The following is a 25,852-nucleotide window of genomic DNA, read 5'->3' on the forward strand; positions in this document are numbered from 1 at the left end:
TCAGTATTCCCCAGTTCTGTGATTGTGGTGTCATGTATTGTCATGATGTTTGTCGACGTCTGCCCGGATCTCGGCAATAAAGCCCGTTCCCTTGAGGAATCTCGCCTTCCTGCGTCGTCCTTCTCTGCCCAACGTGACAGAATGACAGAACTCTTCGAAAGCACAGCAAAGCAGACTGAGCACCAGCGGCTCGGTCTGCTGCAAGAAGTTGTGTATTGGCGGTCCCAGCCCGAGGTCCAGGAGGACCCCGTAGCCCTGGAACTGGCCAACCGGGGCGCGGACCTCCTCGTGAAGGAGCGCCCGCCCGGGCAGGAGTATCCCCTCCATAGGGCGCGAAAATGCCTCCAACGCCTGCGCCAACGCTTGACGGAGCGACGGGAGGAGCGCGTCGCCTGGAGCCTGGGCGATGTGTCGGAACCGGTTCCGCCTTCCGCAACGAGCAGCCGGAAGAAGCGGAGAAAGAAAAGCAGAGTGCAGCGGGAGGAAGCGTCCACACTCTTCCTGGGAACCTGCTGTTTGTTCCCCGCCTGGGAAGACACCGCTGCTGCCCGCCTGATCAGCCTCAACTGGGAGAAGCCGCCTCCCTTAGAGGCTTATAGCTACCGGCCAGCGCGCCTGGCTGGTAAGGGGATCAGTGCCGTGAGGGACGCCATTCCCAGAATCCCCACGGCTCTTAAAGGGGCGACGTCCGCTTTACAGATGCTTGCCCGGGCAGCCGTAACCAGCGTGCCAGACCTGCCCAGCGTGCCAGACCTGCCTGTCTTGATAGCGCCGCCTCTGCCCGCTGCTTCGCCTGTGGCCCCTGCTGGCCACGTGTTGGCGGCGCCCCCTGCTGGCCACGTGTTGGCGGCGCCCCCTGCTGGTCACGTGTTGGCGGCGCCCCCTGCTGGCCGCACACCCGAGGTGCCCACTGAGGGGCCCCCTGCTGGCCGCACGCCCGAGGTACCCGCGGAGGCGCCCCCTGCTGGCCGCACGCCCGCGGCCCTGCCCGAGGCTGCCGCTCTGCCTGGCTCGCCCGTCCAGCCCGGCTCGCCCGTCCAGCCCGCCTCGCCCGTCCAGCCCGCTACCACCTGCTACCTCACTGAAGGCCCTGACTCCTGTCCCCCCAGCACTGGTCCTAGTCCCCGAGGAGGTCCCAGACAATCAGACCCCCGCTCCTTTCTCCTTGGAGGAGGAGGAGCTTGAGTGGGACCCCTCGGGGACCTCTGTCATGACTCCGTCGATCTGTCACGTTGGGCGGAGAAGGACGACGTAGGAAGGCGAGATTCCTCAAGGGAACGGGCTTTATTGCCGAGATCTGGGCAGACGTTGACGAACATCATGACAATACATGACACCCCAATGACAGAACTGGGGAATACTGACTGAGACATGGACTAAATACACAAGACAGGTTGAAGTTGTTAAGTCACAGGTGATTACAATCAGGAATTAACATGAGGTAACGAGGTGGGCGTGGCGCACACGAGGATCGGACGGAGCTGGGCGTGACAATTACTAATTATTATTATTAGATTTTTTTTTTTTATTGCCCACCACCACCACCCCTCTTCGGAGGACAACTTTATTTTACATTAAATTCAAGAGCAAAGAGTGTGGCCACTCTGAACTCACCCGTCCTAGTACCGTGGAGAGAGAAAAAAAAAGGGGGGGCGGATACAGAAGCAACAATCGTAACAATAACAGATATTAATCACCATGGGGAGAAAAACATTACTAATTAATCCCAAATCAGAGAATGCAAAAAAAAAAAACGGCGATTTCTAAATTTACTTTGACTTGGATTTCATTACAGACAGTACGAACAAGGTATTTCATGTTTTAACTGATCAATTTATTTTATTGGTAAATAGACATCCATTCCTGCCATTCAGGCCTGCAAAAATTCCAAAACAAGTTGGAAAGATAGTTATGAGGTAAATAGCAGCAAATAATTAAATAGTGACATGATTAGAAACAGGTGATATCAACAAGTGATTGGAATAATGATTTGGTACAAAAGCAGTAAATGGGCTGAGGATTGCCGATATGGCAATAAGTGTGTGAAAACTTCATTGGGATGTCTGAAAACAATGTTCCTTGATGAACATTAGGAAAGGATTGGGATATTGCACCATGTACAGTGCATAACATACTTAAAAGATTCAAGGAATCTGGAGGAATTCAATGCATAAAGGGCAAGGGCGCAAGCCTAAGCTGAATAACTGTGACCTCCAATCCGTCTGATGGTACTGCATCATGAACAGTCATTCATCTATAATAGATATAACCACATGGGCTCAGGATTACTTTAGCAAACCTTTGTCAGGCACTGCAATATGTTGGACTGATTTCAGACAATAATGAAACGCAATATAGAGAGGAAATAGATAGATTGATAGACTGGTGTGAGGACAAGAACCTCACACTAAATATCACAAAGACCAAAGAAATCATTATCGATTTTAGGAAATACCGTGAGGACCATGCTCCCCTAATTGTCAAGGGTGAGGAAGTGGCGAGGGTCACCAGCTTCAAGCTCCTGGGGATTTATGTCAGCGAGGAGCCTCACATGGTCACCTCATCTGCTCTGGTAAAAAAGGCTCCACAGCGGCTGTATTTCTTATGGACACTGGAAAAAAACAATCTGTCTGCAGGGCTACTCAGAGCCTTTTATTGCTGCTCCATCGACAGTGTTTTAACATACTGCCTGATATCATGGTATCCAAACTGCACAGAATCAGACCGGAAAAGTCTCCAGCGGGTTATAAGAACCTTGGAAAGGATCGTCGGACTCACCCTGCCCTCTCTAGAGGACATTTTCAGAACCCGATGCCTCCGTAGAGCTATTAACATCGCGAAAGATACAACCCACCCCTGTCATCGTCTGTTTACTCTCTTACCTTCTGGGAGGCGCTACAGAGCTCTCAAAGTCCGCACCTCTAGATTTAAGGACAGTTTTTTCCCCAAGGGCCATAACTGAGCTGAATAAATCTAAACACTGCCCCCCCACTGTGTTACATTCAGCTGCAGTAAATATGCAATAATGGGACAATTTGTGCAATAAGATTTAGGAGACGCTTTTATTCTCATTATTGTTTTAGATGTTGGCTTTTATGTATTTATTACGTGTGTAGGTATGTATGTGTGTATATGTGTGTACATGTGTATATTACTTTTAAATTCAGGCTTGGCATAGAAAACAATTTCGTTGGACTTCGGTACAATGACAATAAAGTCTGTTTGTCTGTCTGTCTGTCTGTCTGTCTGTCTATCTATCTATCTATCTATCTAGGTACATCCACAATTTCAACTTACTGTCCCAAAAGGATGTCCTGTGTTAACTGTGTACAGAACCACCGTTGATTTCTCTGGGCACAGGGGCATCTGGGATAGACCATTGCAGAATGGAAATGTGTATTCTGGTTAGACAAATCAATATTCCATGTCCTTTTTGGAGGACCAAAGAAGAAAAGGACCACCCAGACTGTTACCAGTAAGGGCAAAAGTCAGCATCTGTCATGGTATGGGGTGGTGTCAGTGATTTGGCAAAGGTGACTTTGCCAAACTGTGATGGCACCATTAATGGTGAAAAGATATATAAAAATTCTTGAATAACATATTCTGCCTTCAAGACAACATCATGTCCAGGGATACCCATGAATACTTCAACAAGACGATAAAAAACCTCATTCTGCACGCATTACAAAGGCATGGCTGTGGAAGAAGAGGGTGCAGGTGCTGGACTGGCCTGCCTCTAGTCCCAACATGTCCCCAATAGAGAATGTGTGGTGCATACTGAAATATAAACATGACAACAAGGACCCCATACTGTTGTACAGCTTCAGACTTGTTTGCAGGAATAATGGGACAAATTGCAGCTAAAACATTTCATCACTTTATGTCTTCAGTCCCTAAACATGTAAGTGTGTTTTAAATGAAAAAGATTGCCAACAAGGTGTAACTGCTTTACTGTCCCAACTACTTTTTAAAATACATTGCAAAAGTCAAAATTTAAATGTTTATTTTGGAAAAATTGAGGTACAAAATCACATGTCGTGCTGTTGTATTGTTTTCAAAGTAATACAGGTCAAAGAGAAATTTCAATCAATTTTGATGTAAAAAATATCTCCACTTTTCTGATTTGGGGTTGTACATTTACAAAGCCTGTTTAAATGTAGCACAAATAAATGTGGTTGGGTGATCTGTAGAAGACTTTTATAAAGACTCTTACCTTCCACCAGCCTTAGAGTGGCCCCAGGTTTGAGACCCTTAATGGTCTGGAGTTCACAGATTGGGTCCAGTATGGTCCCTGACAAAGAGAGGGACAGCGAGGTGCGGGGGGCCACCTCCTCCCTCCCCAGTACAGCCATAACTGCATCCTGGACCAGCCAGAACCTGTGGACCTGAACAGAATGCTCATTATGACACCTCCACATATTCATCGTATTAGTGGACCCACACAGGCCAAGCAACATCCACATCATCACGTCTCCTTAAACGGCACCAAAGCTCTGAAAAACTGCCTCACAATTTCAGGTTGCATGTTATTTCTTAACTGAAAGGCATTTTTTTATTCCTCAAATCAGCCCTTCTAGACCCAGACAGATACAGCAATTCCTAGTTTACAGCAGAGTCAGACACCATGCTTCACCTGAATCTCAAAAGGTTCAACTCCTGCTCCCTGAATCTTCACAGGAAATGACACGTCTTCTTCTTCTCCTGCCAGCTTGAGCCCCACGGCATTGCCAGGAAGTTTGCTGCCATTGGCTGAGCATGGAATATGACATTCATGACAAAGTTTAATTACAGAATGCAGAATGCACTGCAGTGTTAAATCTTTCTAATGTTCAATCTTCACTCCCACTATAAATACGATTGAGCAAGATTAAAATGCCTTGGGGGAGTGTGCAGGCTGCATAACCTGATGAATGACCACTTAGCAGGTTTGTAAAAACAGGTGGAGCAAGAAAATCAAGGGACCAAGAATGCTCATAAATACAATGCATCTTTCCTTATTTCAGCTGTACATAATAAAAAAGTTTTGGAGATACCTGAGAATTTGAAAGAAACATTAATGATGCACATTTTTGTATTGTTTCTTGATTTATTGAGCTTTCATATACACCAGGCAAGTAATTTTCCACAACTCAAGCAACTGTGAATGTTTCATTTTTTTAATTCATATTTTTTTATAGACCTTTAAGCCTTAAGACTACCAACCAATGAAACAAACTGGGCAGTAACTCATGATCAGTTATGCTAAAGCCTACATTTGAATGTGAGTAACCTCCAGCAAAACAAGACCTGGCCTGAATCTGGCGGGACTCGTTTCAACCTGACTGCTGGAATTTGCCTACAAGCATGTGGAATACTCTGCCCAGGTTTGGCAACGCTACAGAGGCACTAAAACCATCTAACAAAACCACCTCCTGAATATTAGTGGGTGCTTGGCACTCAATGAAAAGCTCAATGCATGACTCAGTTGAAGGAGTTATGCTCACATGCCACCTACATTTTCCAGCTGGTGATTCAGTGCTCATTGATTTATTTTTTTCATGTAAATCTTCAATTACGAGTATCTGCAGCATCAGAATTTCAAGACTGACTAATTACTGTTCAGAAATATTATTTTCTGTTTCCAGTGCTAAAGGCAAATGGACAAATGTTCATTTTGCCCACTGTAGTAACATGTTAATATTATATAATTTTCCTAACATATTACAGAGTAACAGAAATGGGGTCCGTTTGTCCTATTTGCCTGTTTGGGATTAATTTTAAGGTTCAGTACAATGTCTTTGAGCTCCATGCCCCCTGTAGCCTGCCAAACTCACTAGTAATTTATCTGCCCTGCTTACAGTATTTGTCACTTTATATTAAAGCACCTGAACAATAAATATATGTAAATTTAATGTGAGAAACATTATCAAACAACATATACCAAATCTAAGAGCTGCATTTTTGCTCTGGGTAAAATATCTGTCACAGTAAAAAAAAAAAAAAGGAGCAAATTCTCTAGTAACTTTTACAATGGAGCAAGTGTAGCAAGCAGCCCAGTTTTACTGTTACTTCTATAGAAGTGATATACCCAAGTAAACAAGTTTTTAACATTAAGTGTCATCCTCTTTGTAGCCACCAGGGACATAGACTATAGACTAGAAAAGATACCCATAAACAGCAGAAAAACTGCACTGCACATACTGTAACAGTAACAATTGTTAATATTCACCAGTATTTATGTCAATACTTAAAAGCAGAGAATGACAGCATTTTCATTTCTGAGCAAGACAGCACACATGCAAAAACAGCACTGCTGTAGTCCAAAATAAGTCATGTCAAGAGACAGAGTTTCATACCTAGTTTTGCAATACTGTCTTCTGCTGGCTGCACTTTGTCCTTCATTTCTCTCTGAAACACAATATCTCTATTCCGTCTTCTGCGTCCGTCTGGCAGCGGGTCACAATCAAGAGAATTTGCCCCCTTTTTCTTCTTTTTTTTCCTACACTCCCGCACACGCGTGTGTGGAGTAACAGGGGCAGTAAATGTGCCTCTGTGTTGCTGTGGTTCCTACTTCTCTGATTATCAGCTCTTATCTCTCACAGTCTTTGTGGCTCGCCACGCCCTTGTCTTGCTCAATCCGAATCCTATCTCACTTTTCCTTCTTCTTTAGGGGATTTATAGCTGGAATGCTGTCCCTACTCTCACGCTGTGCTTTAATGGCTGCCCTGCTTCACCTGGGTGTTTCTGAGGTGTGTCTAGCCCAGCCCATTCTGAAACTGCCCTTCCACACCCTGTGTACGTGTGTGTAAATAGGGTGTGGCTCCCACACATCATCTTTCACATTTGCCCTGGGGTGGCAGCCCAACTGCAGTCTGAACGCTCTCATTGCAAAACCCATCTTTGTCTCAGCGTTTGGGTAATATAACACCACTTCACACTTTTGCAGAGAAAAGTGCACTTAACATAACTCACCGCTTTGAACGGGAGAAGGCAGCCAGACAGGACTTGAATACCAGACATTTTTTTTCTATACATTATCCATTTTAGATTAAATTTTTTCAGCGAGGTTGTTTGGCATTACAGGTGTTAATTAAAGAAAGTGTAGTACACAAAAAATCTGTCAACATGTTTGTCATCTAGAATTATTGCTACACTATATTTCAAGGCAACAGGCCCATACTGTATGTATATCTAACCCTGTAGGAAACATTAAGTGCTAAAAAGATAAAAGACAAGCATTACATAACTTAAGTAAATCCCTTTAAGCATGAGAAAGTACTAAGTTTGTAAACACCAGGAACTGAACCCTCTACCTGCAAAGTGTAGGTTCAGGCACCAACCTAGATCTGCTCAAACAATGCCAGAGTGGTAATCTGGTAATCCGGGGCTTTGTAGAAACCACCCAACATTTGGTCTACGATCATTTCTGAAGTGTGATTCAAAGAAAATGATTGTACGTATAAAAAACACACATACACCACCCTCTCAGATAGGCAATCTATAAACTGCAAATGACTGTAAAATCGTGTATAGCTGAATGCTTTTAGAGTTCCACCATGAACATGTCCCTTATCATTAGCCTACAAATGAGCTTGAAACAAAGCCCAAATCATCAACTCAATAATCACGTTACTCACATCTATCCTTTACAGTATATTACAGTATATAACCAAACAACCAACTGACTGCAAGTGCTACAATCAAATATACACAGTGTTCCAGTTTAACACGGACCATCAACAAACAACCAGCATGATTATGGTTTCCTCTCTAGGCCTGTGAAGTGTAGGGTGGGAGAGAGTGCTGCCTATAATGCCTGTTACAGAAGCACTATGATAGCCTGCCTGTGGGCTACTTCTTGTTTGGTGGAGGTTGAGGTGAAATCACCAGGTGTGCCAGAGTGATGTGAGCTCGTTGGAGTTGTGCTTGACAGTTACTCCCCCAGGTTAGAAAGGGGCCCAGGGGAGGTAAGCCAACCTCTTTACCATATGCTCAGTATTTTGTGCAGAAACTATGCACACACTAACCAATGTAATAATTAAAAATGGGCAGGACATGTAAAAACTCCTAGGGGCTTTTCTCTGCTGAATGGGGATGCTGATCTGTATCATCAGAAGTAGGAGCCTCTGTATTGTCTATAAAGTGACACTTTCCATGTGTTTTTTTCCTGCATGTAGAAATGTGCGTATACTTACAAGCACTACGTTCATGAGTACGCACAAACCCCTAATGCCAGAGAAGCGTAAATGAAGCAAATCCAAACCAAAACTAATTATAGTTCATTTACAACAGCATGATAAAAATAAAGAAATTTATGATACCAATATCTGCAATACATTGAGTCTTTAAAAAATTAGAAAAACGCTTTCCTTTATAAACCAGTGAAATTCTTAATGTAACTTTGAGGTTATGAACCACTACAGTACACCCCTGATTAAATTTTATCAGCTATCAGTCAGAGTTTTGATTAATTAAGTAGACTAGGGAAACAGGGGGGGGGACTTCAGTCATGATTTCCTGTATTATTTGCAATTAATTGCCCCCTAACTCTAACTTTAACAAAATTTAGTAGATAGATTCAGCTGATTGAACGTGGTCAGGATTGATTACGGCCTGCCTGTTGAACCTAAACCTCATTTATAGTGAACATTACATCATAGTCAAGTAGTAGCACAGTCTCTCTATATCACTATCAAAGGAAACTCCATAAGTCACAAAAGAAAAGTTGAAATATATCATTCTAGAAAGGATTATGAAGCTGTACATAAGATTCTAGGATTCCACTGAACCACAGTGACTCATTATCTCCACATGGAGAACACCTGGAACAACTGTGAATCGTCCCCTGGATTGGTCAGCCAGCCTGCTAAAATTTCTCTAAGGGCATAGTGACGACTCATTCAGGAAGTTACACAAGATCCTAGAAGAACATTGAAAAAACAGCTGGCCTCTCTATTCTTGGCTAGTGTTGGCGGCACCACGATGAGAGACTGAGCAAAAGGGGGATTCATGAGAAACTACTGACAAGCACAAAAATCCTCAGTACTCTTCTCACATTTGCAAAAAAAAGGCACCTGGATGATCTCGAGCTCTTTGGGGTACTGGTCTATGGATAGACAGGTCAAAAATAGGAACTTCTTTGACAATACACTGCATAAATAATTATTATGCACATTTGTTGTTTTGCAGATTTTTAAATATTTTAATAGACACATTAAAAGCAATTCCAAATCACTCCTTATAAATGTCATATGCACTACCTTTCAAAAGATTGGGGGCACTTAGAAATTTCCTTGTGAAAACATACACAAAATGAGTTTGAATAGGAAATACAGCTAAATAGGAAATAGTCATTGACATTAGAAGTAATCATTTTTGAAATTAAAATAATAATTGTGTTCTTCAAACTGTGCTGTTGTCAAAGAGTCCTCCATTTGCAGCAATTACAGCCTTGTAGGCCTTGGGCATTCTAGATGTCAGTTTGTTGAGGTAACCAGATTAGATTTCACCCTGTGCTTCCTGAAGCATCTCCCACAAGTTGGATTGGCGTGATGGGCACTTCATATGTACCATTTGGTCAAGCTGCTCCTGTAACAGCTCAATAGAGCTGAGTTCCAGTGACTGTGCTGGCCACTCCATCATACACAGAATATCAGTTGCATAATCTGGAGCTGTGTTTGGGTCATTGTCCTGTTGCAGGATGAAACTGGCTCCAATTAAGCCCTGTCCACAGGGTATGGCGTGCCGTTGCAAAATGTAGTGATAGCCTTCGTTCTTCAAGATTGCTTTTACCCTGCACAAATCTCCCACTTTACCATCACCAAATTAGTCCCAGACCATCACATTGCTTCCACCATGCTTCACAGATGTCATCCAGTACTATTGCAACACCTTTTAATTTGTTCTGTGTCTCATAAACGTTCTTATTTATGATCCCAACACCTCAAACTTAGATATGTTTACTCATAACACTGTTTTCCAGTCTTCCTCTGTGTTCATTTACCTATGTCAATCTTTTCTTTTTTTCCTGGACATTTTGAGATACGGCTTTTTTTTTGCAATTCTGCCTAGAAGGCCAAAATCCCGGAGTTGCCTCTTCACTGTTGACGGTGAGACTGGTCTTTTGCGGGTACTATTTGATGAGACACTCCAACTACACACTCCAATATATTTATCCTCCCTCCTATGATAATCACTTACAACATTAACAATGACAACACAGAATTTCTGTTATTTTAATGGACAAAAGCACGGAAATCTCTAAGTGACACTAAACCTTTGAACAGTAGTGTAGCTATTGATATTTTACATGCAGGATACACTGCCTGGCCAAAAAAAAAAAGGTCACCGCTTGAAATTAAATCAGATGTACTTAAAAGCCAATGATAACACCTTTATTAAAGCTTAGCAACGTTATGGAGCAATAAGGTGAAGTCAGCTGAATACCGGAATCTACTGAAGGGCCAGGTTATCCCATCAATGGATTTTTTCTAACCTAAAGGCATGGGCATATTCCGGGATGATAATACCAAGATTCATAGGGCTCTAACTGTTAAAGAGTGGTTTAGGGAGAAATCTTTTTCACGAGTGAATTGAGCAGCACAGAGTTTTGACCTTAACCCCATTGAATGTCTTTCAGATGTGATGAAGATGACTTTACGGAATGGTACTACTCACCTTTCATGAATACAAGATCTTAAAGAGAAATTAATAAAATTTTGGATGGAAAATTTTTTTTGAGATGCTGCATAAGCACATGGAAACAATGCATTAAAGAATGTGCACCACAATCAAAGTTACATGGGATCCAACAAAATATTAAACTTTGCGACTTTTTTTTTTTAAGCCAGGCAGTGTATAATGACCAAAAAGTAGGTCAGTGATCCTCTGTTTATTTGATGTGATCATGCCCTACTTTAGCTGAAGCATCCAAGAAAGATGCCCATTGGCTGTTCAGAGATGTGTGGCCCTCTTTAGGAGGGCCCACAGGATTTTCAATTGGGGTCAAATTAGCAGAGCAAGGGGGCCAAGTTATCATGTTACCATCTCTGAACCCTTTGCTGGTTAGCCAATGCTTGGACCAATGGAATGGAGAATTGTCTTACATAAGGATCATGAACTTTTGAATGACGCTGGCATCTTCTGGTACCAATCCATCTTCCACTCAAAATGGATCAACCAATTCACTCATCCATCCACAAAACCTTTGAAAAATCTCTCTTTGTGAATTGTTTTGCCAATTCTTGATGCTTTAGGTTGTTTTTCATTTAAGGGAGGCTATTTTTCTGACCTTCCCAGGTATGCAAAGCATTTTGCACCTTATGCTTCTCCAGAGTCCAGGAAGGCTGCAGTTCTAGAATGGTATTTGAGACTAAATGATGCCTGGATACTTCCTGTTTAATTATTCTGTAGTCTCTTATGGTTAATTTGCATAGTTTTTTTCTACGTTTTCTGTGCCCCTGTGATCTCACAATCATAAATCTCGTTTGTGATCATGGCTGAAAATCTTCGGATTTTCAATTCTTTTGTATCCCTCTGAAAGCCAGTTAACTATTTTTGCGTTTCCATCAAATGACGTCTTTTTTCGCCTCATATTCCCAGCAGCAAAAAGCTGCCTAATAATGATGCACATCAGAATTTAAGGCATTCCTCATTTTACACCACAACCACTTTCAATAAAGTAATAAAATCAACTGGAAATGTTTACACCGAATGCATAGAGGTTAGTATGGTTTTCATTTTTTAAAAAATGCTCTTGGAGATGCTATTTCATTACAAATAATAATATTATGCATTACAAATAATGCATAATAATCATGTGCACACTGTGCATATCCCATTATACTGGACGTATAGCAAATACAGCATTTTGCTGAAATACCGTCACCCCAACCACCAAACATGGCAGTGATAGTGTGGTGACACTTTGCTACCTTGGGATCTCCCATTATTGAAGAAACCATAAGCATAATTGGGTTATGCAGCAAGACGATGGTCAAAAACACAAGATCCAGTCCACATTTAGATGGCTGAAAAGAAAATTAGTAACTTACTCAAAGCCCTCACTTGAACCTGAAGCAGGATCTGCGACAAGCAGTTCATTCTTGAAAACCAATTCTTTCAGAACTACAGCATTTTTGCCAAGCTTAGGCTAAAATTTCTTCACAGCCATATGAATGATTGATATGAAATTATAAGAATAGCTTGACAGCAGTTATCGCTATAAACAAGCAAGTTTAAAAGGCAACTGCCTTTTCATACAGGTGTCTGGGTGCATTTTAAATATTTTAAAAAAAAAAAATATATATATATATATGTATTTACTCAGGATTTTTGTCTAATACTTTTTGTCCCTCAAGATCTTTGAATATTGATTGCGACAAATGTACAATACATTTTCAAATATGGAATATAATTTTTCATAGATGAACACTGACGATACCTGAATAAGAGTACTATAAAGTATCACATTTCATATTGTTTAAATGTCTCCAAATATGCTTTTTTGCGTTGTACTATACTCACAGTACTCAAAAGTAAAACATGACACAAATGTAATGAGTACAAACACATTTCTCTTAAAATATATGCACACAAAAGAAAGTCCCATAAAGACCAGATGTACACAAAAGGTGCTTCACTCAGGCATAATAAATCATTCTGCCACAACAGGAGGACTGACCAGAGCTGTCCTCAAAAATAAATTCGAGCCCACTGCTCCACATTATTCATAATAATACAGTTCAACAGAAACTTCAAGAGTTCCTGATATCTGACTGAGCAGAAGATGAGAGCTGCAGCACTGTGGAGGTCGTGGAGATGGACAGACTGTGATGCCAATCAGAAGATCACTTGTCCACTGTCAGTTCAGATAGGCGGCCAGCTCTTGGATACCTTCTCATGCAAAGACTCAGGGAGCCACTGGCAGTAAGCGGACAGCAAGTCTGCAGGGGAAAGAGCATTTGATTCACTTGGATGAATAGATACAGGGTCCATAATGTAGGGAGAAAGCCATGTATTTTTTTGCCACTGCATGCCACAATTTTAGATTTGTAATCAAACAATTCACATGTGGTTAATGTGCACATTCTCAGGTTTTAAAATTGGGTATTTTATACATTTTGGTTTCACCATGTAGAAATTACATCGCTTTTTATACATAGTCCCCAGCCATAAATAGTCTTGTTGCATATTCTTTTCATGCAAATCAGTGCTTGCCATCTACAAATTTGACATTACCAGGGGTCACATTCATCAAAGTGTGTGTAGATGTCAGCCTAAATGTGTGTGGATGAATTGTCGGTACGCAACAGGAAAACTGGTATTTATTACTCATGTGCATGAACAGCCATACAAAGTGAATGTTGATAGCAGCTGGTCATAAAAAAAGAGAAGGACCTCACATGGGGACAGGTAACTCATACAGTTACTGCTGTGTCACCTGTAATGAGAACGACGGTTCGATCTGAAAATGACCACCAAAAAAAGGACTGCAGCTCACAGATCCCATGTCCGTGCCAGAGGGGGTGACCCAAGCACCACGTCAATCTCACCTCTGCATGGTAACATGGCAGCCTTCATTGGCAAAACATCTCTAACAGAACTCATTCCAGAGGGTGACACTGATAGTACAGCTCCATCAACCAATGGATGAGGCTGGGCTGTCAGAAATAGATAAGATACTTGTGTGGTTGCATTTAACTGGCTGTAGCAAGTAATGCATATGGAACGGCAGAGTAGACCAACAAGTGAATGTTGCTGAAAATGAATTGTGCCAGACATGTCAATTGTCTTGTAAAGCATGTAACTGACAGTGATATATTACTAATTTGGTTATGGACCTTACATGACTTTGGAACAATTCATTGTCATTAGCATGTCCTGCCTGCACATACTTTTGTAGGAACAGAACTAGCTCATTATATTTGTCAGTCAAGGTTGATTATTAAGTGGGAGTATATGCGTATCCTTTGTATCGATCAGTTTGCCTCAGTTATGCTTCTCTTCCATTAGGGGTTTGTGCATACGCATGGTCAGGAGTGTTTGTAAATATATGCACATTTCTATGTATAAGAAGAAATCGGTAAATACCATCCTATCCATAAAAATGTGCATACACACAGTTTACACCCGAAACTCTTCGCAAGCACGGTTAAAAATGAGACTCCAGGTGCTGAGTATCTTAAATGGTGATGCTCTGCCAGGCTTGGGCTGAAGCCATCTTCAACCTTTGCTTGTTTCAAGGACAGGTTTTTTTCTTCAGCATATAAAAAGCATGCTCATTTCGATTGAGACTGGGTGGTTGACTTGACGTGGCCAGTCAAGAATTTTCCAGTTTTTAGCTTTGAAAAACTTCTTTGTTGCTTTAGCAGTATGTTTGGAAACATTGCCTTGCTGTATGATGAAGCGCTGGCCAAAGAGTATGAAGGTATTTGCTTGAAGCTGAGCAGATATGTTGTTTCTGTATACTTCAGCATTCATTTTGCTATGGCTATCAGCAGTTACATCGTCAATTAAAATAAGCATACAGCCTGCGGCAGCAATACACGCCTAGGCCATAACACTCCCAACTACCCCAACCACTCATGTTTCACAGATGAGCTGGTATGCTTTGGATCTTAGCCAGGTCTGTTCCATCTCCATACTTCGCTCTTGGCATCATTCTAATACAGGTTAACCTTGGTTTCATCTGACCATAATATATCTTTTTCCAGAGCTCTGCTTACTCATTCAAGTACTTCTTTGCAATCTGTAACCTGACTATCTTGTTTTTGTGGCTAACTTGTGGTTTTCTTCAAGCACTGTAGCCTCTGTTTTTCTATTCATGGAGCCTTCCACAGATAGTAGTCACTGACAAATCCACACCTGCCTCCTTAAGAATATTTCTGATCTGTCGGATTTTCTGTGCCACCTTACTTTTCAACTTCAAGTTTCACCTATACAAAATTTTTAAACAATCAAAAAGTCCATATTCATCCAAATGGCAATAACAGACTCCAAATGTTATCAAAAGCCTAGAAGCTGAAAGCTGTCTAATACCTGCACTATCAAAGTAATTAAACAAGGCCCATAACAGGTAGGTTAATTTCATAAAAGTCATAATGCATTATTTCTTAGATTATGTTTGATTACAAATATGGTATTTTGATATAAAGTTTAATACAGTTTAATAATTGAAGTTTAATAATTCCTACTGGTTGAGAACAATGCAAGAGCTTTAATAGTGATGTTGCACAGAATCTCAGAATTCATAGCTAAAAACAAACCACTCAGTATCTCACTGGGAAGCTGATGGAGGGCAAATGGAAAGACAGTTAATTTCTTTTTTAAAATATAACCAGATAGCTCAGAGCGTAACAAATATTTATTTTATTTTATTGAGGACTAATACCTTAAGTGATTTATTAAAGTCTGTTAAGTGGACTTTTAATGGTTTTTTGGGCTTCTATTTCTGTCTGTTAAATATGTTTTTAGCAAATATGATTTAGGTTTTTTGTTCCTAAACATTCACCTTGATTGGAGAACAATATCATACACTGAGAAGGAACAAAAAAAGTCTGATGGAGGACATAGTGAAGTGAAACACTTTTATGTTGTTTTATTTCACCCATGCAACACTGATAAAGGCATCATTTGTTTTTGTCTTTATTTTTGAGACATATTTGAAATACAATTCTGAACTGAATATACAGACTACAAAATCATTTTTTGGATGGTACCTCAACATTACTGTATATGCTATTAATTGTGATTTAAAAAATTGACAGCCCTGATTATAACAAATAGAAATTAATAATCTGTAGATCACAAGTTAAACCATCAAGCAAATATTAAAATACCTTGTATTAATTCATTAACTTGAGGTTTCAATGTGTAGTTATGACTATAGCTTTTAATGTAAGGCACAATTAATGATGATTAATCACAAAAAAACTGAATAATTTTTAAAATCTATTCACAGCCCTTAATTAAACACACCTGAGCACTCAGAAACACCTGTGAAACCATGTGTCCAAAATATTATGGTGTCCTGAAATGGGTGGGGGGCAAATAAAAAAATATATCTGCCTTTGAAAAAAAACAACCATGGAGGGCACAATGCATATAAAAGTGTGTCAGTTAACAGCTGTTTTGTTTGGCCAGTTTTTCTGGTTCAGAAACAGCAAATTTTTGTGCCATATGGTAGGAGCCTTGCACAGGGGTTAACTTACATGTACGGTCTTTCTTCCAAGCTGAGAGCAGGGCCTCTCGACAGTCTGTCTTCTCTGATACCAGAGCCCCAATTAAGGCTTCAGTACGGGGCTGCAATCTATATACGGAACATGATGTGCCCAGGAAAGCAAGGCACATAAAGGAAAACACACAAAGCACATAAGCACAATACATTTTCACTTAACAGAATAAGCATTATTTACATTACATATATCACATATATATTATAAATATTATATGTGACATTACTTATATCATTATACTATTTTAGTGCAGGGATGTTCAAATTCAAACATACGCTCCCAAATAACCATTTTATTCCAAATGGATATTTCATTTTGATACCCAATCTGATGGTTTAAGTGAAAATCACAAAGTTGGCCAAAGTATGTGAGCACTACAGCTGCATAACAACTCTGGAACACAGGCCACACATTCTCATATTACTATGGCAATGATATTCATGAAATAATGTATGAAATAAAGAGCTCACTTGGCCCAGGTTTTCATCATGATGGAGGGACTGGAGAGGAGGCAGCTGGTATAGCTGCCTAGCTGTGGGCACACCTGAAACAGTTACACACAAGCAGATCGATGCTACTCTGGCCCAAATTCATCAATTAGTGCACTTAAGTCCACAGTGTATTTTAGAGACTTTTCATAGAGTCCCTCAAAGTTATGTGGGACTGCGGACCATTAGTATAACACTAATCATCGGAGTCATATTCAAAACAGTTATATATTGTGCAGGAACATATCACTTCAAAGCATAAAACCCATAATTCATAAATATCATGAATGAAAATGCTTATATTCATTGAAATATAAATAATTCTTAGTTTCAGAACAAATTACCAACTAAACTGTGACCAGAGTCAAGCAAGGCTTAAGAGCACACCTATTTTTTCATCTTGTAGATATAAGATGATAGGGAGTGTAACTATCAATATACTATGGAGATAAATTTATGTCTAAAAGTAATTGTACCTAAATATTATGACAATCTCATAATTTTATGAAATGCAAATCCATATTCAGAGTTGTAAATGTGTACCTGTGCCTGCCACCGAAGGTTCATGGATACAATCCTCATTTGACAATTACAAATCCTCATTTATGAGTTTACGATGTTGTGATTACAATTCACAGTTCAAATTTCTGAATCACTAGTTACGTGGGGAAAGTTACATTGTCAGTGGCCAATGGGATTTGGCGAAAAAAAAAGTCACTTATCAAGTTCCGAAAAGCATAAGCGAAATGGAGAGCTCCAGAGAGCTGAACGTAAATTATCTTACTAGAAGCTACGAATAAAGCATCAGTGGATATTTTATGGGACTTCAGTCCTGCTTCTAGCAGCCTGATATAAATTGTCCTAATAGTGCACTTCACACTGCACTGAATGTTTCCCATTCCTTTTGAGAGTTACTTGATGTCATCTTCCGATTCATGAGGAACTGTCAGATAAGTTAACGGTCAATACTGGAATTAAAAAGCTGCTCTCGCCCATTACCTGGCTGTTTTCTGGTCGTTTCCAATGTCTCCTGCTTCACCTTACTCTTTTGTACTGGTGTCTTAGAAATTTTGAACCTGGAAGTAATCTGCTTCTCAGTGCAGCGTTCTGCCAGCAGAACCACGATTAAACCAGGATTACGGATTAAAAATTACGGATTTACAAATATGATTTTAGATTTGCAATAAATTTTTACATACGATTATTTTAGATGTAAATCTACTTCCACACAGTACTGCCACTCTGATCAAAGCAATTTCTTTATTTATAGTATAAGAAGGCTGGGTCCCAGGTACCTCTTGGTAAGACTTTGTATTATCGCATCTTGATTTCAGACATGCAGTGTCATTCAAAAGTCTGCTGGACACCTCCTTTTAATGGATATGTTTGTGTTTTAACTATATTATTCACCTTATAGTAAAAGGCCTCAAGGCAATGAAATAATACATATCAAATACTGCGACGACCTAGAGAAGTGTTTAACTACACAGAATTTTCTCAAATTTTAGACTTTGGTTTTGATTACAGGAGTGCAGACTCTTGGCATTCTTTCAAACAGCTTCCAGATGAAACCACCTGGAAGGCTTGCCCAACAATCCTGAAGGAGTTTCCAAAAGTTCTGGGGACAGTTTGGCTACCTTGCACTTACTCTTCAATCCAACTTAACCCAAAACAGCTCTATAGGGTTTAGGTTGGGGGATTGTGGGGGCCAGGTCATCTGCCTCAGCACTCCATCTCTTTCTGCGTTCACAATACTTACTACATAACCTTGAGGCGTGTTTAGGGTCATTATCTTGTGATTTACAGTAGATGTGTTCAGACCTTTGACTGGCTCTGTACTTTAATACTATGTCATCCCTCTCATAAGCTATGGTCCTTACCTTTCCTTCAAGCAGGAACTTGGCAAAGAGCTTATAGCGATCCAGCCCTTCTGGGTAATCGACTTCCACCGGAGGAAGCTGCCAGCCAACACGGACTGAAATGTAAAACAGAGTGTTTGCTGCTTGATGTGGTTTGCGGAAAGCTCACAGGGGTAAAACTACAATTAATACCGAATCCCATTCTTAGCTTAGCAAGACAATTCACTTGCATTTGAGGTCCCCAGGACATCTGCTGCTAAAACGTTATTTTTATTCATGGTGGATTTAGGGATGTACTTAAAGGTATAACAGCTAAGAACCAGCTAAGATTTATAACAGCAAAGGCTAATAAGAGAGAAAAGGTCATTCCCAATATTTGTACCCTGTTATTTAAAATTTCAAGCCAACAGGTAGTGCCCCCTAAACGTGAAAACAGAATAAGTAAAATGTTCTCTAATTTCAATTACAGCAAGACGCATGGAGCTGAAAGAAAGCCGTTGTCATTATGGAGTGGTGAAACATGCAGATGAAGGTAATCTGAATTCAGATCATAGCTGATCTTCAGTGAGAGCTCAGTTCTACAATACTCCATAAGGCCAATGGGACATACAGAAGGTGCTCTTGCAGTGGCACTTCACTCGGCCGCTTTCCGAGCAGAATCGCGGCGGTGGCGTCTCCAAAGGTGCCTCAAAATGGGAGTACTGGGGCAGGATCCCGGGGATCCACTCCTCCTCCACTGCTGACACACCTGCATCAGAGAGCAAATGTGTCATGCCAGGATGCATTTCCAAAAGCCTCCATAAGGATTACTGACTGCCATCAGCCATCAATGACAGCGATAAGTGTCACAAAATAAAATCAGAATCAGTTTCTTATGGTTCCAGGGACCAATTGTCCACAATTTATATTTTAAAGAATTCCTACAATAATTTGATTTAGACATCACCTCTATTTAGTAGTACATATCATAAATGGCAAAAATCAGACTTTCAAATTTTTTATTGTTTCAAGCCATGGAATACTGATGTGACTAATAGTTATTTATACATTTATTTGCCTGACCTAAATAGTTTTACAAGGAACACCCATTTAAAAAAAGTCACATTTGTCTTTCTGTCATTATAAACATTTACATAAAAACCAAGGAATGCGGGAAATCAAAAACAAAATTCAGTCAACAGCTATTTGTATTTTGATTGATCAGGAGCTCAGCTATGATAAGGACCAACAGGAAAACGATGATTCCTATGGATAAGTCACTGCAAAGCATGTTCTACAGTCCCTGAGATGGCCTCTGAATCAGTGGGGGTGCGAGTACCTCTCATATACATCTTGGATGTCTCCAGAACTTCCTGGTACACCACATACTGTGGCAACTTCTTGAAGAGGGCCGAGTTGGGGTGTATGAACACTGGGCCATCAAGAAGAGGTGTCTAGACACAGGGAAGTCCAGCACACACCGTCAAGCAGTCATCCTACTGAAGTAACATTCAAACACATAAACGTATGCTGCCAACAAACACTAGATGCTAAGTGCAACCTCTAGGGATGACCACACCTTGTAGCCATTGCGCCATTTGGGATCCAGCAATTCTTCTGCTTGCACCCGGCGTGCAAGGTGGTCACCCAACCCTGCCAAAACAATTTGCCGCAGGCACACCACCTGGCTCTCTGTAGGGGGTGCCATTTTGGCATCGAGGAACACCTTTGCTTCTGGGTCTACAGCATTTACTGCAAAGTGCAATGTAAGACAAGACAGTGTCACCGTCAGAAACTCTATTAGAAGGATGTTTGACTATTACCATTGAAACTACTTAAAATGTTCATAGAATTTAACATCAAATAAAGTTCATTCAGGGTTTTCAGTGTGCCAGCAACATTATCGAATTGTTCATAGAACAACATATTGACAAAGTACTACAGGTATTCTGTTGATTAATGGTTGTTTGTAAGAGCAAATTTGTGAATTAGAGTAAGTTATCATCAAGCTACAATCAATGCTACACTTAAATGTTCCTGAAATGCCACCTGGACTGTATTATCTATGGAACATGGGTAGAGAGCATAATATACCTGCGGTTGTGAGCTGCCCTCTCAGTCGCCGTATCTCCACTATAGCTTTGTAGCGCAGCCCGTTATCCTGACAGAACTTAGGGGTGCAGCCAGCATACTCACAAGCTCCCACGGCTCCTGCACACAGGAGACAAAGCCCATGAGCACAGACACTCTGAGATCTTGCAAACTCACACAGAGCAGGGACATGAATGAAAACCCCAAGTACTACAACCCTGGCCACTGCTGACCCCTTCAGATATCCAGCTTTGGAGTTCAGGTTAAGAATAGATGTTTTTAAGCCCATTTTGCTTGGTTTGTGTACTAAATATCTGTGATATTTTAATATTTATTGGATTATTTATTGTGATCAAATGTACAAGTTTAGGCCATTTTTCGTACTAGACTTTGAGCTTGTGATGGTTTGATCATGAGTCCCCCAATTAGACCCTTATGGCTGAGTCTTACCCAGCATCACCATGAGGTCCCCCAGCAAAGAGGACACCCCCTCTCCAGCCCACAGCCTCCTCATCTGGGTGAAACGCAGGCGTCTCTGTGCCAACTTGGAGTTGTCCTCTTCACTGCCCGCAGGTCTAAACACATAGAGAAACGAAGTCGGAGAAAAACATTAATTGCCACACGTGTGCCTTGTCAGCAGCATTGAAACATAATGCTGTAGAAAGGGCACAGTGAGAGAGTGTGGCGCTAACTGCTGGGGGTGTATGTCTCTGCACGTTAGGGCTCTGTCACCTAGGGCTGGGCGGTATATCCGAATCGTGACTATGCACATTCATATTGTCATATGAACACACTTGTTTTCTTGTATAATTAGCTAATTAACTGTTATAATACATTATTTTTACACAAATCAGTTGGAGTAATTCATCATTATACTTGTCTCGTGCTCCATACCACTTTGGTCATTATAATAAGAAAATCTCAAAACCACCTGACATTTTACTGTTCTCCACAAATGTATATTAGAATATCAGGATAATTATTTATATTGTGAAAAATCTCTGAAAATATTGTGATATCAATTTTAGGGCACATCACCCAGCCCTAATTTAACCGCTGGGCTCCTGAGCAAAGCGCCTCGGTGCTCCAGGGACTAGCTGACCCTGCTTTATCAACAGTACATCACATTGATAAAAGCGGCTGCTAAATAAATGCACTCAGATTTCTGCAGTACCAACCTATCCAGTTCCTCGAAAACCTCCCGGACCGTCATGGCTGCTACGATGGTGATGACATAGGGCAGGCAGGCCTGCTGCCTCCCCAGGGCCAGCATTTTGGCAAAGCGTGGGGCTACAGGGAAGGCAGCCATGGCGCGGCCCAGGGGGGTAATGGGACAGCTCAGCCGTGCCCGCTCCATCTCCTTCACCCTGAGGGGGGCAGTGAAAGCAGAGAGGACACCACATTCAGGCAAAAAATAAAACGCCCATAAAGACGACGCAAACGCAAAGAGAGCTGGGTCTGGATCAGGGCTGCAGCTTTCAGGGCAAACACTTTGCTGAAAGGTGGGACACAGGAATGTTTTATTCCGCTCCACAATCCCCAGGACACCTGCTGCCCCCACAATAACAAGCAGAACGTTCCAACACGCGCATCGCTAACTCTCACCGGCCGCCATGTCGTGGCCCTTCCAGCGCTCCCAGGGATACCAGCAGATGCTCCGCCACTATGAGGGCCTCAAGTGAGGGTGCAGTGGGGAACGGGAAGTTCACCACCTGGCCACAGACAGAGAAATGCTGTTATACTGAGGTGCATAATGTAATATTAGTCCAGGCCCACAGCAGATGTTTTTGAACAGAAAAAGCTGGCAGTTTAAAAATCCTAAATCTTTAATATTCTGCACAGAAGAATAAAACAAACATGTACTGGATTTCTGTACTGCCTTTATTTAATAAAAGGAATATGCATTTGTATACAATCGGTGTAACAATAATGAGCCTTCTTTTTCATCACCTTTTCAATGTTAAGATCTTTCATCTGTAGGACAAGATCATCCACGGGCCGTCGTGTGATTTCTGCCTCTGAGAATTCCTCAAAATCAGAGAAAACTGCAGAGGAATACAACCTTCACACACACACAAAGTTCATAAGCAACAAATGTAAACAAGGTTTATCTTAACATCAAATACAAACTAAGTTTATAGTACTGACCTATAGCAGTGGCCAGGATCTGTACGCCCCGCCCTCCCTGCTCTCTGATTGGCTGAGGCCTGAGATGTCCAGGTCACTTTGAAAGAGGAGATGCCAGTGACGCGGTCATAGAAGCGCTTCTTGACACGGCCACAGTCCACCACAAACTTGATGCCCGGGATGGTCAGAGAGGTCTCCGCCACGTTGGTGGCCACCACACACAGGCGGGTACCCGCAGGCGCTGGCTGGAACACCTGACAACATTTTCCGAGAGTGGGGGGAGGGAAGGATTTCAGACCCTTCTCAGTCCGGTGCAGACCTTGACACACAACTACACTGATTCAGAAGAGGAGTGGTTGATATACCTTGGCCTGTCGCTCTGGAGCCAGGAGGGAGTAGAGAGGGAGAACGAAGAGAGGTAGTGCAGGGTCACCCTTCTCCTCTAAAGCCAGAGTACAAAAACCAACGGAACATATTGAATTTTTATCCACAACTATTCAGTCATTTTTTTGCCTCGTCTTAATATGGCATGGCTATATGTCATACAGATTTATTTATTACCTTGCAACACTGAAGAACAATATTTCGTCTCGGTATATGACTAATGCATCACAGAATTTAGATGATACTTTGACTTTTGATTCCAGTTGTTTGTGCTATTGTCTGTATAAGCTTAGACTATCAACCTGGCAGACCAATCACCTTCTCACTCTATACTGCCCCATTCTGGGACTGTTCTCCTGTAAGCACCTAGTCACTATACTGCCCCATGCAGGGCCTGTGGCCCCGTAAGAACCCAGTCACTATACTGCCCCATGCAGGGCCTGTGGCCCCGTAAGCACCCAGTTACTATACTGCCCCATACTGGGCCTGTGGTCCCGTAAGCACCCAGTCACTCTATACTGCCCCATACTGGGCCTGTGGTCCCGTAAGCACCAGGTCACTCTATACTGCCCCATACTGGGCCTGTGGTCCCGTAAGCACCCGGTTACTCTATACTGCTCCATGTTGGGCCTGTGCTCCCTTAAGAACCCAGTTACTCTATACAGCTCAATGCTGGGCCTTTGCTTCCTTAAGCACCCTGTCACACTATACTGCTCCATGCTGGGTTTGTGGTGCTCAGTTCTGAAAGCAGATTCTTTTCACCTGAGTCATGAGGATCATCTCCCAGTTCCAGGTCCAAATCAGACCCCTCCTCCTCATCGCCAATTCCAGCCAGGCGGTCCTCATCTCCCTCATCCACTGGCAGCGCAGAGTAATTGTCGAGGTTGATGCAAGGAAGGCACTGGTGAAGTGGAGTGATATGGCGATCACATGACCTCATTCAAGGGGCCAGCTGAGATATACGTGCATCACAACCTTTTACACAATGCTATTCTCTGCAGAATTGGTCAGAGAAAAAGGACAGCAAGGGCCTGTTCTATTTCAACAGGATCTCACTTTAAAGGCACTATAAAGCGGGGGGGGGGGGGGGGGCTGCATACCGCTGGCTTTTTCTGCTTGGTCTTCTTGAACTGTCTGTCCCCCATCCCATCTCTCTGATCTGTTTCCGGTGAGCATAAATAACATGAATTCATTTAGTCACTTGTGAAAAAAGTTACATATCTTTCATATTTCTATGTTGCGTATTCATTATTCTGATGTGGTAAGTAAATCATTTATGTAGTACTGCATTAGACATTAATTTAACACTAATTTTTTTTTTATTGAATAGTCTAAAAAGTTAGTCGCATTGACATATAATGCAATGCCAGCACCCAGGGCTATATTCCTATATTCATGGAGAGCAAATGGACAGTAAAATAGACTGAACAAATAAAGAGCTTAAAACGTCATAAATGATGAGAAATTGTTAAAAACAGCCAAAACAATCTAAATAAGATGTTTAAGAGTAGTTTTCAGTAAAGGAACATTAAAAAAAATAAGTATCTGTCTTACCTGTCTCTGTTTTACTACAGCTACAATAACGGATTATGAATTTGAAACTTAAGTTCTTATCAGACACAAGATTAATTTTATTTGATACCGTAGTTCCCATACAAAGTTTAAGTGGCAGGACCCTTAGTATAATGACAGCTTAAGACAGAGATTTGTTTTCGGTGCCATACCAAGCTTAACAAGGTAATCCAAAAAAAAAAAAAAGTCACTTGAGTGGGTACTACACAGGGTATATTACGGTGTCATTTGTTTGTTTACATTTGGGGGGGGGGGGGGAAACAAACAGTCTCACCCGATTCAGTCTGGTTGGGCCGATAAGGGAATGCTTTCCTCAGCCTTCTGCAGACAGAATGGACCTCAGCCTGGCCTGTGAGGAACACCAGAATCCCACCTGGCAGGTGGACAGAGTAAAACAGTACCATACCGATGTTACATATATTTCAATGGTATAAATGCCACACACCAAACACACACCATGGTTATAGCAATTTATACTAGAGGTTGAATTATATGGGTTTTTTTTAGTGCCCACTGCCAATATATTTATTTATTTATTTAAAAAAAAAATTTTGGGGGGGGGGGGGGGGGGGGCAATTTTAGTTCAATATTCTTAAGTAGAAAAGAAATGAGAAATGCAGCTGCTTAACTTCAAAAATGTATTTAACTTTAATAACATACAAAAACAACAACTCTAAATATTAAACAAGGGCAGCATTTAAAAAATACAAAAAAAATTACTAAAAAAAAGTGAAGCACCCAGATGGAGTAGTGGAAATAAAATGAATCTGCATGTGGTGAAAAGTCATGTGACTGAAACTGATATAGTAAATGAGTTTGATAATTATTTTACACGGGTATTCACAGGGCCCTGATATACGGCGGCCGAGAAAGCCCAATGAAATTCAAGATAAAGAAACGCACATCTAATAGAAAAACGCGCTGCAAAGCAACAAAGCAACTTCATATATATGAACACTGCACTGCACTGATATTCATCAAAAAGCTTGGGACAGAACCAATTTTGTACAAATACTGTTTAAAATAATTCGTTTTTAGTAGTCAAGTAGTCATGACAACATATAGAAAAAAAAAATCAATTTTTTTACTTTACTTTGGAGGCCCTACTTTGCCTGTCTGCTTCTGTCTAGCTATCTGA

At 41.3% G+C, this 25,852-nt stretch overlaps 2 protein-coding genes across 4 annotated transcripts in view; both read right to left on the minus strand.

Annotated features, from left to right (window-relative positions):
• The window catches only part of LOC111856843 (clustered mitochondria protein homolog), an 18,428-nt gene extending 11,676 nt beyond the window's left edge, over positions 1-6,752 (minus strand). Inside the window, exons 1-3 of the mRNA XM_023837107.2 lie at positions 6,336-6,752; positions 4,634-4,749; positions 4,214-4,385 (exon numbers count right to left, since the gene is read on the minus strand). Of these exons, the coding sequence (XP_023692875.1) occupies positions 4,214-4,385; positions 4,634-4,749; positions 6,336-6,381 (334 nt within the window). The 5' untranslated portion in view covers positions 6,382-6,752. The remainder of the gene's footprint in view (positions 1-4,213; positions 4,386-4,633; positions 4,750-6,335) is intronic.
• A 3,448-nt stretch (positions 6,753-10,200) lies between these two features.
• Positions 10,201-25,852, minus strand: part of dhx37 (DEAH (Asp-Glu-Ala-His) box polypeptide 37) — a 40,306-nt gene continuing 24,654 nt past the window's right edge. For all 3 annotated transcript variants that reach the window (XM_072709105.1, XM_072709106.1, XM_072709107.1), the window contains 17 exons: positions 24,989-25,087; positions 24,243-24,301; positions 23,905-24,043; positions 23,124-23,200; positions 22,780-23,012; positions 22,582-22,693; positions 22,237-22,343; positions 21,810-21,998; positions 21,082-21,206; positions 20,635-20,751; positions 20,120-20,292; positions 19,880-19,994; positions 19,172-19,309; positions 18,583-18,677; positions 16,685-16,758; positions 16,191-16,288; positions 10,201-12,923 (listed from right to left, as the gene is read on the minus strand). In XM_072709105.1, coding sequence (XP_072565206.1) covers positions 12,847-12,923; positions 16,191-16,288; positions 16,685-16,758; positions 18,583-18,677; positions 19,172-19,309; positions 19,880-19,994; positions 20,120-20,292; positions 20,635-20,751; positions 21,082-21,206; positions 21,810-21,998; positions 22,237-22,343; positions 22,582-22,693; positions 22,780-23,012; positions 23,124-23,200; positions 23,905-24,043; positions 24,243-24,301; positions 24,989-25,087 — 2,027 coding nt within the window. In that variant the 3' untranslated portion in view covers positions 10,201-12,846. The remainder of the gene's footprint in view (positions 12,924-16,190; positions 16,289-16,684; positions 16,759-18,582; positions 18,678-19,171; positions 19,310-19,879; positions 19,995-20,119; positions 20,293-20,634; positions 20,752-21,081; positions 21,207-21,809; positions 21,999-22,236; positions 22,344-22,581; positions 22,694-22,779; positions 23,013-23,123; positions 23,201-23,904; positions 24,044-24,242; positions 24,302-24,988; positions 25,088-25,852) is intronic.

Source organism: Paramormyrops kingsleyae, chromosome 2, assembly GCF_048594095.1.
Source record: "Paramormyrops kingsleyae isolate MSU_618 chromosome 2, PKINGS_0.4, whole genome shotgun sequence".
NCBI classification, from domain to species: Eukaryota; Metazoa; Chordata; class Actinopteri; order Osteoglossiformes; family Mormyridae; genus Paramormyrops; species Paramormyrops kingsleyae.